At 41.9% G+C, this 15,460-nt stretch overlaps 1 protein-coding gene and 1 long non-coding RNA gene across 2 annotated transcripts; both read left to right on the top strand.

Moving 5' to 3' along the window:
- Positions 1–5,987: 5,987 nt before the first annotated feature.
- Positions 5,988–7,841, top strand: LOC140013063 (uncharacterized). The gene is made up of 4 exons (XR_011820137.1): positions 5,988–6,110; positions 6,230–6,385; positions 7,511–7,592; positions 7,731–7,841. It is a non-coding gene; the product is annotated as an uncharacterized lncRNA (long non-coding RNA).
- Positions 7,842–9,128: 1,287 nt separating this feature from the next.
- LOC113696049 (uncharacterized) lies at positions 9,129–10,079 on the top strand. The gene has a single exon (XM_027215377.1). It carries the CDS (start codon positions 9,129–9,131, stop codon positions 10,077–10,079), a length of 951 nt encoding a protein of 316 aa, XP_027071178.1.
- The last annotated feature ends 5,381 nt before the right edge of the window (positions 10,080–15,460 follow it).

Genomic DNA, 15,460 nt, shown 5'->3' with positions numbered 1-15,460 from the left:
CAGAAGCTGCACCAGGGAGTGAGTCAGGGTGAGAGACCAGTGGAAGAGATGACTGATTTTATGTGGATTGATGGGTTGAGGAATGAGAACAGGGGGTTGGGGGAAGGGAAGGAGGGCAAAGGCAGTAAGGGGGTAATGGAGGATAAGAAGAAGCTGGGAAAGCAGGGGGGAAAAGGGAAAGGAGTGTATAAGGCAAGCAAAAAATGGAAAAGGTTGGTTCTGGAAGTCAGTAGGAGAAGGCCTCTGGTCGAAGTTAATGAGGTGGAGGGGGGGAGTGAGAGGGGGAAAAGGAAGATAGAGACTATAGATTGGGAGGAGGGAGGGGAACAAGAGGGGAAGTAGAATAAAAAGAAGATAAGGGCAGATGGGGAGAGCTGTGTGGGGATGGAAATAGCTGAGGGTTTGGAGTCCACCCTTATTGGGGCTCCAAGTGATAAATGAGAGCTATGGTGTGGAACTGTCGAGGTGTGGGGAGCCCCTTGACAGTTCCCCAGCTGAGGGAGGTCATACGACTCCACTCTCCATCTTTGGTTTTTTTGTCAGAAACAAAAAAGAAAAAAAGTTTCTTAAACAGTGTTAAACAATGGATTAAATTTGATAATGTTTTTGTGGTTGATCCAGTAGGATTGGCTGGCGGTTTGGCTGTACTATGGAAACAGGAACTGAAGGTGAAAAATGTGCTTTTTACCAGTTTCACTATAGAACTACTCATTGATGATTGTGAGGTTGGTGCTGCATGGTGGTGTATTTGTGTCTATGCGAGTGCAAATGCTAGTGTGAGGAGAGAGCAGTGGGAGGTCTTAAATAGAAGAAGATGCATTTGGGGGGAGTCTTGGGCAGTAATGGGGGACTTGAATGATATTACTTCAAATGCTGAAAAGTGGGGAGGCAGGGAGAAAGGGGTTGCAAGTTTTCATGATTTTACCTCTTTTATCAATGGCAATGAGCTGGTAGATATTGGGTTTGAATGTGTTCCTTGGACCTGGTGTAACAACTGGAAGAGTGAGGGGGAGGTGAAGGAAAGGATTGATAGGATTCTGGGAAATAAAGGGTGGATTAGGAGGTTTGAGAAGGCAAAATGCACACACTTAGAAACTGAGGCTTCTGACCACTGTATTCTGATATTGGATACTAAGCCTGAAAGGAAAAGGTGGAGGAGGAGGTTCATGTTTGATAAGAGGTGGTTACAACATGGAGATATTGAAAAGGTTATAGGAGGAGCTTGGGAGAAACAACAGGGGGGGTCAAGGATGTATATGGTTCAATCCAAGATCAGGAAAGTCAGAGTGGACTTGCTGAGTTGGAGTAAGCAGAAGTGCTGTAACTCAAAAAGTTTGATTCAAAAGGTAAAGCAGGAGATCAAGGAGGTAAAAGAGGTTAGAGGTGATGGTTACAGAATTAAGCTAGCAAGTCTGAAAAGGAAGCTGGCAGAGGCGTATAAACTGGAGGAGACATATTGGAGCCAGAAGGCTAGGGTGAAGTGGTTGCAGGAAGGGGATAAAAATACGAGCTATTTTCATGCTAAGGTGGTAGGGAGGAGGAGGATGAATAGGATCAGTGTGCTGAAAAACAGGAATGGAGTGTGGTGTAAGGATGATGAGGAAACATGCCAGGAGATAGTTGCTTATTTTCAACAGATATATACGTCTGAGAGACCTGAGGGGTTTTCTGAGATTCTAGATGGAATTCCACAGACCATCACTGCTGAGATGAACAGGGAGCTTACCAGGAAGGTCTCAGAGCAGGAGATTTGTCAGGCAGTGTTTTCGATGCATCCTAATAAGTCTCCTGGACCAGATGGTATGTCACCAATCTTTTTTCAAAAATTCTGGTCAATTTTAAAATTTGATATCATTCGTGCTGTTAATAGCTTCTTTGATTCTGGATTCATCCTAAAGTCTATTAATGAGACTCTTATTAGTCTTATACCCAAAACTGCATCACCTAGCACTATTGCAGATCTTAGACCTATAAGCCTGTGTAATGTGCTGTACAAAATTATCTCCAAAGTAATCACCAATAGGTTCAAGCATGTCCTGAACTATTGTATTAGCTATTCTCAGTCTGCCTTTGTTCCTGGGAGGCAGATTTTGGATAATGTACTGATAGCTCGTGAGTATATTCATTTCCTTAAGAATAAAAGGACTGGGAGGGAGGGGTATATGGCGGTCAAACTTGATATGTCTAAGGCCTATGATAGGGTAGAATGGGATTTTTTGGCTAAAGTCATGTTGAGAATGGGTTTCTGTCCAAAGTGGATTCAGTGGGTGATGCAGTGTGTCTCTAGTGTCACTTATGCTATAAATTTCAATGGAGAGAAGAGAGGTTTTGTTAGGCCAACAAGAGGATTGAGGCAGGGTGATCCTTTGTCTCCTTATCTATTCCTGATATGTGCTGAAGGTTTTTCTTCACTGTTGAAGCAAGCAGTTGTGCAGGGGAAGCTGACTGGGGTGAGGATTGCACAGGAAGCTCCTAGGCTATCCCATCTATTTTTTGCAGATGACTCCTTGATCTTCTGTAAAGCAACTGCTATGGAAGCTGGACAGCTAAGGAGAATTCTGGAGGTATACAGGGAAGCTTCGGGACAATTGATCAATATTGAGAAGTCTTCTTTGTTTTTTAGCAGGAATGTGATGAGTAGACATAAGGCAGGAGTCATGAGGGAGCTGCAAGGGATGAAGCAGGTTCAACAGAGTAGGTACTTAGGACTGCCTTTGGTCATTGGAAGGTCCAAGAGGCAGACTTTTGATTTTATCAAGCAGAAAACAGTAGGCAGATTGAAGGGGTAGAAAGAGAAGCTTTTGAGCCAGGCTGGGAAGGAGGTGTTGCTCAAGTCAGTTATCATGGCATTACCTATCTATGTAATGTCATGTTGTATGATTCCAAAGGATTTGTGTAGGAAAATTAGCTCTGAGATGGCAAGGTTCTGGTGGGGTCAAAAGGAAAAGGAGCACAAAATCCACTGGTTGAGTTGGGGGAGGTTGGCTGATGGGAAGGCAGAAGGGGGATTAGGATTTAGGGAGTTGCATGAGTTTAATCTGGCCTTACTGGCAAAACAACTCTGGAGGATCTTAACTAGGCCAAACTTGCTGATGAGTAAGGTTATGAGGGCAAGGTATTTTAAGGGAACTTCATTATGGGCAATGGAAAGTCAGAGTATGGATTCCTGGTATTGGAGGAGTTTACTAAAGGCAAGGGAATTACTGGAGGTGGGGATTAGGAAAAGAGTGGGGGATGGGAAGTCAATTGATATTTGGAAGGATAGGTGGTTGCCAAATACTGGGAATGGGGAAGTTAAAACTCCAAGGACTGAAGGGATGACTGTCCAGTGGGTGAGTGAGCTCATTAAAGATGGGGAGTGGGATAGGGAGCTAATTGCGAAGGTGTTTGAAGAAAATGAGGGGAAGGATATAATGAGGATACCTCTGAGTGTATGTAATATGAAAGATAGGATATATTGGAGTAAGTCTAGTACGGGTGAATATACTGTCAAGTCAGGTTATAAGCTGGCAAAATGTATTAGGAAGGAAGTGGTTTATGACAGGAGCAATGCTGAGTCAAGTAGCAGCAGGAAGTGTTCAGCTCAGAGCTGGAGCCTTATGTGGGGATTAGATTTGAAGCAAAAGTTGAAGCACTTCATTTGGAAATGCCTACAAAATATCCTACTAGTGAATGCAAGCATAAAGGCAAGGTGTGCTAAGGGGGATCATATGTGCAGGTGCTGTGGGGAGCATCCAGAGACTGTTGAACATCTGCTGTTTTTTTTGTGACCATGCGAAGGTTATTTGGGGAATGGCACCTGTAAGCTGGGAGGGTCTGGTGAATCACAGAGATAAGTTTTGGCATTGGTGGGAGGAGTTGAAAGATGCAGTGCATAAGGAGAAGGGACAGGAGCGGATTGCCTTGACAATAAATCTGTTGTGGCAGATATGGAAGTCTAGGAATGCGAGGCAGTTTGAAGCTAAGGTGAGGGACCCTATGACAATTGTCCAGAAAGCTGTTGTGGAATGGAGGGAGTATCAGGATGCTCAGGTGAAAGAGGGGGAACAAATTAGAGGTAGTAGGGTGGGGGAGGAGGAGTTGAGTGAATGGAATGAACCAAAGGTGGCATGGGTCAAGATAAACTCAGATGCAGCTGTTCATCAGAACAAGGATAGAGCTGGTTGGGGACTGGTTGCGAGGTCTTGGCAGAAGGAGCTGATTGGAGCTTGGGCAGTGCCAGGTATAAGTTGTTCCAGTCCAAAAATGGAGGAGGCGCTGGCTCTAAGAGAAGCTATGCTTGTGGCCAAACGACAAGGGTGGAGAAGGGTTGAGTTTGAGACAGATTGTAAGCAAGTTGTTGATAGGATAAATAGTGGAGAAAATGATGTAGATATTGCAACTGTACTTTCAGATATAGAAAAGCTGAGGGTCAGTTTTTATGAATGTTGCTTCTCCTTCACTAGAAGGAAAAGTAACTCTGTTAGTCATCAGGTAGCTAAATTTGCTACAAATTTGAAAGAAACTGCTGAATGGAAGTCAGACTTCCCAGGCTGGTTGCTTGAGTTGGTACAAGCAGATTGTAGGGGCAGTTGCTCCAAGAATTGTAATCTGAGTTAGTCTATAAATGAAATGTTGTCGTTCTTGAAAAAAAAAAAAAAAACAGAAACACGATGTGCATCTGTCTGGTCAATCATGACTAACGACTCTAAAATTGCAATGCATGGGCCTGCCACAACTCAAAGTTGAGTCCATTAAGAGCTGCACTTTTTATTTTTTTTTTCCCAGGCTCCAAACATCGCTTCAGGGGTTCGGATGGAGGAAATTCCAGTTAGGCTGATTTTTTCAACATAAGTAGATAACGTCTCACCAGCATTCAGCCAAAACTTCCGTCGTCCTCTCACGTGCCCGGCATGTGGATTGGAAGCATTCAGTCATTCGCGCCTTGCGCGTTAGCTTCCCACCTGGCCTCGCTGCCAGTATCCCATGTGCTTCTGCTGCATTCTCTCTTCCCGCTGCCTTTTCTCTCTGCAGTTGCTCTCTCTGTCTTTCTTCTGTCATTCTTTTTCCTCTTTTCTCTTTCTCTTCTTTTGCCACAAATTCGGGTTTCCCTAATTTATTTAGAGGCTCGCAAAGCAACGGGCTGCAACATTTTTCATCATTTCTCCACAAAAGCCTCCACTTCCGTTTTATCTCCTTATCTCCCTAGGGTTAGCTACACAAAATACAAAAACCTCTCCGTTGCAGCGCCGCTTCTCCTCTCCAAATTTATAATGCCCAAATCTTCAATACCCTTAAGACTCTTTGTTCTTTGCTTATTTTCTTCTAAGTTTGCGGCTTCCTTGCTCTAAGTTTGCTTATTTTATTTCTCTTAACTTTTGTTGGTGATTTTCCTTCTTCCTTTGATTTTGCTTTTCTCGTTGGCTTGTGAAGGCCATAGAATTTCTCATTTTCTCTTAAATGTGGTCTCAAACAACCTTTTCCATTCCAAACCTGGGTGGCTCCGCAGAACCCTAACCCACAGTAAGTTCTCAAACCTTCAGCAGCCGCAGCTTTCTTCTTCTTCTTCCCCGTGCTGCGCTATTCTTTATAGATGCTTGTAGATGGATAGCTGATTGTGATTTGTCTGTGAAATGTGCAGGTTAAGGAGGGAAAACGTAAGAAGAATCAGCAGCGATGGCGGTGCCTTTGCTTTCGAAGAAGACAGTGAAAAAAAGGGTCAAGAAATTCAAGCAACCCCAGAGCGATCGAAAAATCTCCGTCAAGGTATATCACCGTGATTCACTTGAAAAAAATTGTCCTTTTAAATTTTTTTAGTATTTTAGGAAATGCACTATATAAGACATTTGCAGATTGATCTTTATTTTCGTGTTCTATTTGCGAAATGGGAAAATGATTGTAGAAGCTTTAAAGAAAATGATAAGACATGTAAATGAACTAGCTTGGAATCTTTGATTAGGTTTAAATTTTGTTTTGTGTTTTATGATTTTCTCATGGCTATTACAGATCCCTCATTCTTCGTTAGTTTTTTTTTTCCCAGAAAACTCCCTCTTGTCTGCCGCGGCAATATTGCTCTGCTGCTTAGGCAGAGGTTCTGAACCTTGGTATAGAATACTGTTGGGGTATCTGATGTAGGTTTCACATGCTTCCCATGTGCCCCTGTTTCCCTACTTTTCTGGTTCTGTTGCTTTTGCTTTCTTCCCACTAACTTCTCTTTCTTTTCCACTGGCAATGTTGCTCTGCCGCTTAGGCAGAAGGTTTTTTTTTAGGTTCCCGATGATCGAAAATATGTGGTCGTCTTGGGTACATGCTGTTTACAGTGCAAGGAGCATCGACTCTCTGCTCTCTCGCTCTCTGGGTTTGAGTGGTCTGAATCCTGTCCCGGCCGTTGCTGTTTTCCTTCGTTGTAAGCTTTTTTTTTTTTTTTTTTTTTACAATCGCATCTGTCATCTGTTTTACGAAGCTAGCCTGCATTGTTTCCTCTTTTAAGCCATTTTTTGTGTTTTAGATCTGTCGTGAGTTTAGCTGGTTTTAACTGGAAAGGTCTGCTATGTAGCTTATGTTCGTCAATGATGTGAACCATCTTCTTGCTCTTTCAATGCTTTCCTCTTTACTGGTTTGAGAAGTGATTCTTGAGATGAATATGGGATTATGTACTAAATTTTAGTGAGTCCTAAAACTTTGGTAGTATATGCTCTTATTAGGTACAACAATGTTCACAAATGATAATGAAATGGGGATACTGCCTTATCTTTGAATTCTAGCTTCACTATAAGCTCTAATTTGAAATGGGGAAAAATACATCCAGTTATCTCTATCTTTAATTGGACTTGAAGATTTTATTCATCAAGAAAGAACCCTGACTTGTGCTTTTTCAAACTGATGCCGTGCATAGTGCTTGTCCCCTTTGTGGGAAGGTCTTAGTGTAGTGTTTTTTTAGCCTTATTAAACGTAATTCAAAAAAATTTATCTATTTATGTATAACTGCAAAGTAGCCTACTTATTGCAACAAAAAAATTTCTTCTGTCATTTGAAACTTTGCTAGCAAGAAGTTCTATATTTGTGATTTGCTAGCCTGTTTGATTTCATGTTGTGGCAGATGGCCATATACTGGTACGTCAAGTGTGTTTCTTTTTTGTCTCCTAAATAGCAATATCCTTATTGTAATTATCTGAGCAATAATATTTCCAGTTCAACATTCCTCTGATTCACTGCTTTCAGCGCTTCTCTTCCTCAAACTTCATCTATTTTCTCTCTCATTCCTACCTCTGTAATTCTCCTGCTTCTGCTTTCGCTTGTCCCCATCTCGTTGTATCAAAAAATTTTGGTATGTTTCTATCCATCTCATCATCTTTCCCTCTTCGATTTGAGTTCTCTTTTGCCTTTTAGATGGTTACATGAATTTTGATTATTGTTTGTATTTTTGTTATCAGATCATTCTGGAATGCTTAGCTTCCCTCTTTCTTTTCTTTTAATTTTATATTTTTTTCTTTTTAGTCCATAATTTTTCTTTTTCCTCTCAAATTTCCAGCCAAGCATATATGGCCAAAGAAAGGAAAGCTGGAGAAGAAGTTGCTCTAGAGAAGATACGCATGGACAATGAAAAAGAAGGGGTATTGTTATTCTACTCAATTTGTTATTTTCTTAGCTTGTGACATTTTAATTTCCTTAATGGATAAATGGTTATGCCTGCTCTTTTCAGAACATTCATAATTGAAGCAACCACTACATTCAGATTTTTTTTCTTGTAGTTGCCTGTAACTGCCATGCATGAAATAAAAATTTCAAGGAAGCTGGATTTGTGCTATTTTGGGACCCACCCTTTGGTGTGTAGCTTGTGTTCTGAAAAAAACTATGGTGTGTGCCTTAAAAAATTTAAACTCTATTGTACTTTGTTGCTCTTTTCCTCTTTGTGTTTTGGGCTAGAATTGTTATGTTGCTGTTTATACTAACCACTACAGTTAGGGATCTGCTTCATGAGAGAAGTGTGGGATTATGTATTACTTTTTGGTTACCCTTTGTAGTGCAAAGGAATGTATTGATTCCCTTTGGTTACCCTTTGGTTCCCCCAGAATATGTATTGATTACTCTTTGTAGTTAGGCTAGCACATCTAATTGCCTTATCTCTTTTTTTTTTAGAGACCGAAGTTTTAGAATGTACATGCTCTGCTTACCATTCCCTTCCCGCCAAACCCCCTTTGCAGGTCCCTAAATCTGGGATGAACTGAACTTGATTTAGTCGCACCTTACCTTTCATTTAGCTGTCACAAGCATATCTCAACTCTCTACTCCCGACCATTTTTAGTCAACGATAGAAATAGTGTAGCACATCGCTATTTTATGCTTAAAAGTTGCTTAGTGATATGATTGCTTGCACATGTGAATCAGTGTTTTCATTCTGCTACTTCAATATCACTTGAAACGACACCTTTTATTTGCCTGCAAAACTAAAGATACTTTCATATTGCAGCTACAGATCTTGTTACTCGATCCATTAGAGTAATGATGGATTTAGGGTGTGAAGAGGTATGTCACTGGTCCTGCTGCATTTGGAATTTGTTTTTTTTTTTCGTTTTTTGCCTTTGCTAATGCATTATGGCTTTCTACTCTTCTTTGCAGTGCAAAGGAAATTGTATTGTTGGAAACTAAAAACAAAAGGGAAATGTAGGGAATATTACTGGGAGATGACTTTAGTAGTGGAAAACTATCAACTTCAATTTAAGGATTCTCACTAAATTCTACCCGAGCAAGTACAAAGCTCGTAAAAGCCCCTCTCTACATGAGAGTTTCCCTCTCTACGATGAGAGCTTCGCCTCCTCTTCAGTGGGAGCAGGAAAACTTTTGAGAACACCCAAACCCAACCCTCTTAGATCCCGTCTCTTTAGCTCTTCAGTAGTTTACCCAAGATCCTTCAAATCTTCTCGTCATCTTTCCTTGTTTTGGAAAAAAAAAACAACAACAACAAATTTCCTCTCTCTGAAAACATCTTAAAAATCTCTGCTTTAATTTATAACTTCCTTTCATCTAGGTTCTGAGACTTGGGGGTACAAGCCTAACTCACACTTCTTGATTTTATTTCTCTTGCGCAGGTTGGTAAGTAGCAAGTCATCGAGTGAAGACTTTGGAATACCATTGAATATCGCAAAATCATGGCTGATGAACTTGTGGATGTGTTTGACAGATTTGATCTATCCAACAAAGAAAGTTCAGGAATTAGCTTGGATGGAGTGGATGAGGATATAGGTAATGAAGAATGCAGGAAAAGTCTTTTTGGAAGAGTGATGGGGGAAAGAATCACCAACTTCACAGGAGTGAAGAACTTTGTCAGCAAAGTGTGGGGTTATCCAAAGAACATGGTAGCGGTCGAACTTGGAGCAAATCTGTTTCAATTTAACTTCTCCGATGGGATGGATATGGAAAGGGTTCTGAGTGGAAGACCATACACAATTGACAACCAACTCCTAAACATCAAGCCGTGGGTGGAAGGCATAGACCGCCAGTGGGAGGCATTCCAAAAAGCCCACATCTGGGTTCAACTTTGGAATCTGCCAGTACATTGGATCACCAAGGAAATAGGGGTAAAGATTGGTGGTATCTTTGAAGAGGTGGAGGACATCATCATCCCGATGGGGGGCAGCAAAGAAGGGAGACACATAAAGCTGAAAGTGGTGTTTAATACAGGCCAGCCACTGTTAAGAGGAACGGTGGTGAAATTAGGTGGCCAGAGCATATGGGTGGAATTCAGGTACGAAAAGTGCCCGGATTTCTGCTATGGATGCGGAGTAATTGGGCACAGTGACAAATCATGTAGGCACAAGTCAGGGACAATTAGGGGCAGCTCCAAACCTCAATTTGGTCCTTGGATGAGAGCTCAAGCCAAGGGTGCATCACCCATAAAGAGAACAGAACACAGATCAGAGTTCCCTAAAGATCCAAAGGAACCGATTAATGCGGTTGCACAGAAATTACTGTTCGAAGGAGAATACTTAGTTAACCAGGTAAGAGATCTGGATTCCAGTAGAACTGCCATTGACAGACTGAAGATTGCCAGGAATGAGAGGGAAGATGACTTAGTCTTGTCAGGCAATGAGCGGGACTAGAAAACCTACGATCAAAGTTCAAAATTGGGTGGGGGGGGGGAAAAAAGGTGAGCAAGGCCATTTATGAAAACCCAATAGAACTGGAAGGAGGCAAGTGGGCCCAAGGGGAAGTCAAAAGTAATGTAAGCCCAACTTGTAAATTGACTCCAACAAGCCCCCGGTATAAGCAGGACTGCAAACAGGACATGAAGGATAAGATGGACATTTCGTTTGAAACTAACAAGGAAGGAGGAAACACCACCGATGTCGGGCATTCTATCGGAGATCAGTCAGCTGCAATCCAAAGTGCAAACAGCATAATCCCAGCAGGAAGGGCGATGGGAAATAAAGGGAGGAGGCAGATTAAGGTAGCCAGGAAAGATGGCAAAGGGCAACAAAGTCAGCTATGCAGGCTCCCTCTTTCAGAAATGGACATGAACGTTGACACTACAACTGTAGCTGCAAAGAGGAGATCACCAGAGGAGGAGGAGGAGGAAGCCAACCATATGCAAATTGATGGGGGCTTGGCAAAGAGAACCAGACGGACGCAAGGATACGAACGGGTACCAAATACTGAGGTCATGGAGGCCAGCCTTAATTGGTCTCCCGAGTCCACATGATAGTTGCGGCGTGGAATTGTCGAGGGGCAGGGAGCTCCTTGACTATTCCCTGTCTTAAGGAGGTAATTCACCTTCACTCCCCTAACATTATTTTTTTATGTGAAACAAAAAATCAAAAAAAGTTTTTGAACGGTTTTAAAAGGAAAATTGGGTATGAGGAAATGGCTTTAGTAGAACCTGTTGGCAAAGCTGGTGGGCTTGCTGTTTTTTGGAAAAACACCACAAAGGTTTTGAATGTTTTATCTACCCCTTTTACCATTGAACTCCTGGTGAAGGATGATAATGAACCTGATAACTGGTGGTGCATCTTTGTTTATGCTAGCACTGACGATAAAATTCGGAAAAAGCAATGGGATTGTTTGTGTAGTAGGAACACTTTTTGGGGTAAAAACAAAATTTTAATGGGCGATTTTAATGATATTATTTCCAATGATGAAAAATGGGGGGGCAGAATACGACCTAATTGGACCTTCTCTGATTTCAAAGCCTTCATCAATAAAAATGAGCTCCTGGATGTTGGGTTTGAGGGTCTACCTTGGACTTGGAGTAACCTGTGGGAGGGTGAGGGCGAAATTAAACAGAGATTGGACAGAGCTCTTGCAAGTGCTGATTGGTGTGAGGTTTTTAAAGATGCAAGAGTAACTCATATTGAGGTTGAAGCCTCTGATCACAACATCATCCTGCTGGAGACAGAACCTAGAATTAGGAAGCCAAAAAGGAGATTTCACTTTGATCCCAGATGGCTACAATTTAGGGAAGTAGAAGGCTTAATCCAAGAGGCGTGGGGCAAAAATCAAGTGGGGTCCAGAGGTATGCGAATCAGCAGGAAGATAAAGCAATGTAGGATGTCCCTCTCAGCTTGGAGCAGAACGTTGAGGTTAAATAGCAGGATAGAAATCAAAAAGATCAAAGAAGAGATTCAAGCTTTGAGGACCAGACATGGTAGTGATAATAAAGAAACCATTAGGATGCTTAGGAAACAATTGTCTGATGCCTACAAGCAAGAGGAACTTTATTGGAACCAAAGGGCAAGAATCAATTGGCTTCAAAATGGGGACAAGAACACAGCCTATTTTCATGCTGTGGTGAAGGGTAGAAGGAAAAGGAACAGAATTTCCAGACTGGAGAAGGAACAGGGAGGATGGTGTGCAACTGAGGAGGAGATTGGGGAGGAAATTGCTCAATATTACAGCAAGCTGTTCACATCCTCGAAGCCATCTGACTTTGATGAGATATTAAATGGTATTCCTAAGACTATCACTGAGCAGATGAACCTGCAACTTACCAGACCTGTCACTGAGAAGGAAATCAGGAGTGCTGTGTTCTCCATGCACCCCAACAAATCTCCTGGGCCAGACGGTATGTCTCCAATTTTCTTTCAAAGATATTGGGATATTATTAAAATAGATGTAGTGAATGCTATTCGAAGCTTTTTTCACACTGGTGGCCTTCCGAAAGCTATCAATGAGACCCTGGTCACCCTTATTCCTAAAATAGACAACCCCCTCAACCTGGTTCACTTTAGGCCTATTAGTCTGTGTAATGTTTTTTACAAAATCATCTCTAAGGTTTTGGTGAACAGACTCAAACCTTGTCTTAACTCCTGCATTAGTGACTCCCAAGCTGCTTTTGTCCCAAATAGGCAAATCCTGGACAATGTCATGGTAGCACATGAATACATGCACTGGCTGAAGTCAAAAAGAGAGGGGAAAGAGGGGTACATGGCCATTAAACTTGATCTCTCCAAAGCATATGATAGAGTAGAATGGAATTTTCTTTATGCCATACTTTGTAAGATGGGGTTTGCCCCTCTGTGGATTAGATGGATGCATGGTTGTCTGTCATCGGTGTCTTACTCCTTTAACGTTAATGGTGTTAAGAGAGGGTATGTTAGGCCTTCGAGAGGGATTAGGCAGGGAGATCCCCTATCTCCGTATCTTTTTTTGTTTTGTGCTGAAGGGCTCTCTAACCTTCTTAACAAAGCTGTGCGTAACAAACAAATCACAGGAGTCAAGATTGCAAGACAAGGCCCCAAAGTTTCTCATCTCTTTTTTGCTGACGACTCACTTATCTTTTGTAAAGCTAATGGTGATGAAGCAGGAAATATAAAAGAAATACTGGAGGCCTATGGGAAAGCATCAGGGCAACAAATCAACATCAACAAGTCTGCGGTCTTCTTCAGTAAAAATACAGGCAGCAGAGAGAAAGAGGAGGTTTTACAAAGGTTAGGTGGAATCCAACATGTTACACAAGGGAAGTATCTGGGGTTACCCTTAGTTGTGGGAAGGACCAAAAACAGTGTGTTCAGGTTTATTAAAGAAAATATGATGACTAAAACCCAGAGTTGGAAAGGGAAACTCTTAAGTAATGCAGGGAAAGAGGTCTTGATAAAAGCAGTGGCTACTGCTCTCCCATCTTATGCCATGTCTGTTTTCAGATTATCCAAAAGCTTGTGTAAAGAGCTAAGTGGGTTAATGGCCAGATTCTGGTGGGGAAATGACGAAGGGGAAAAAAGGATGCATTGGAAGAAGTGGACTGATATAGCCGAGAGGAAGGAGAATGGTGGGCTTGGGTTTAGGGACCTGTTATGCTACAATGAAGCTTTGCTAGCCAAACAAGTTTGGCGAATCCTTACATGGCCCAACTTGTTAGTTAGCAAAGTCATGAAAAGCAGGTACTTCCCTAACTCAAATATCTTTGAGTCTAAGGTAAAGGCTGGGGCATCCTGGATTTGGCAAAGTTTACACAGCTCATTAGAATTGTTGGAAAGTGGGATGTGGAAGCAAATTGGGGATGGATCCACGGTCGAAATCTGGGAAGACAGATGGGTAGAGGGGTCAAAAAGTGGAAGAATCTCTACTCCCAAACCAAATGGCTACCAACTGAGCAAGGTTAGCAATCTGATTAAAGGGAGGCAATGGAACAAGGACATTATTCAAGGACTTTTCGCAAAGGAGGAGGCAGAGGCAATCATGGCAATTCCTCTCAGTATATTCCACAAAAAGGATAGGTTCAAATGGAAATATACAGCAAATGGCTGCTATTCTACTAAATCTGGTTATGCTAGGGCCAAAGAGCGAATCAAAGAGACCAATGAGAAGAAAAAGGCGCATGTTAACTCCAGCACAAACAAAGAACGTTCTAAGGTATGGAACCAGATTTGGGGACTAAACATCAAACACAAAATTAAGCACTTTTTGTGGAAATGTCTCCATTGCATCCTTCCAACTAATGAGGAAATCTTTAGAAGGACGGGCAAGGGTGATCCGACTTGCAAGTGCTGTGGGGAAGAGCAAGAAACTATTGAACATGCATTACTTCATTGCAAAGCAAGAGAGATGGCCTGGGCAATATTCCCTGTTGCATGGGACGGCATTCAAGACTATACATGGAACTTTTGGAGATGGTGGGAACATATGCAGGGAGCCAGATCAAGGGAAGAGGGAACTAAACATATTGAAATTACAGCAAACTTCCTCTGGCAAATTTGGAAGGCAAGAAATGAAGGAAATTTTAACCAGGCATCAACAGAGGGACACCAGATAAACAAAAAAGCAATGGATGAATGGTTAGAATATGAGGATGAAGGTAGGAGGACTGAGAGGGACAGGGAATTCAGGCCCCCCCTAGATGACAGAAGGAGCATGTTAATTGGTCTAATGGAACAGCATAGCTCCATTATGTATACGGATGCGGGAATGAACCAGGCAAGAACGAAAGCTGGAGTGGGAATCATAGCTAAAGATAACAATGGAAAGATTCTGGCAACTTGGTCCATCCCACACTCAGGAACTAGAGATGCTGCAGAACTGGAGGCTATGGCTATTAGAACAGCCTTGAGCAAGGCCTTAGAGGAGAACATGACATCCCTACTGATTCTCTCTGACTGCAAAGCTGTAGTGGACAGGATCAATATAGGATGTCAGGGCCTAAACTCACTGGACATGCTAATTGAAGACATAAGGCAACTGAGTCGCTCATTCTGGAAATGCTCCTTCTTTCACATTAGGAGAGAAATGAACCTGTGTAGTCACAGGTTAGCTAAGTTAGCAGTTAGCGTGGTACAAGAAATTAGGTGGAAGCAATCCTTCCCTGTGTGGCTTCACAAAGAAGCTCACAATGACTTCCTGGCAGTTGCCAGACTTTTGTAAATCTGCTGTGCAGACTAATTTGTATCCTTTACCTACATATATTGAAGTTGATATTTGACAAAAAAAAAAAAAAAAAGAAAGTACAAAGCTCGTAGTGTCAAGAATGTATTAATCCCGTGATCCACCTTTTGGCTTCTTAGGAGTGGAAGGGGGTGATTTTTAGCTACATGGTGCTTGTCAATCATCCCACTTGTCAAACCTCTATAATTTGACCGAGGCTAGAATAGTTAGGGCTCGTGGTAACCTTTTATACTGCAATCAAAGAATCGTAACCATACTCTACCCTCTCTTTGATTAATATACCCTTCTTTTGTTACTGCATGCTTTCCCTCACGTTTGCACAAATATACATAAACACACACTACACCAGTAGTGCTAATAGCTTTTTTGGCAACTACTAGCTTTGGATGGCGTGAGGAAGTTGTCTTATTTATTCAATTGTTGAGCTTATCCCAAATATATATATATATGGGTAAAAAATAAAAAAGTCCCCTGTGGTAAACCTAATACACAGAAAAGCCCTCCATGGTTTCAAAATATACAACACGACCCCTCATGCTTGAAACTAAATTGTAAAGGTGACGGAATCCGTTAAAGTTAACGGAAATGGATAAAATGACCAAAATACCCT

Source organism: Coffea arabica, chromosome 1e (genome assembly GCF_036785885.1).
Source record: "Coffea arabica cultivar ET-39 chromosome 1e, Coffea Arabica ET-39 HiFi, whole genome shotgun sequence".
Classification (NCBI taxonomy): domain Eukaryota; kingdom Viridiplantae; phylum Streptophyta; class Magnoliopsida; order Gentianales; family Rubiaceae; genus Coffea; species Coffea arabica.
The sequence above is the reverse complement of the archived record's forward strand: the minus strand, read 5'-3'. Positions and strand labels throughout refer to the sequence as shown.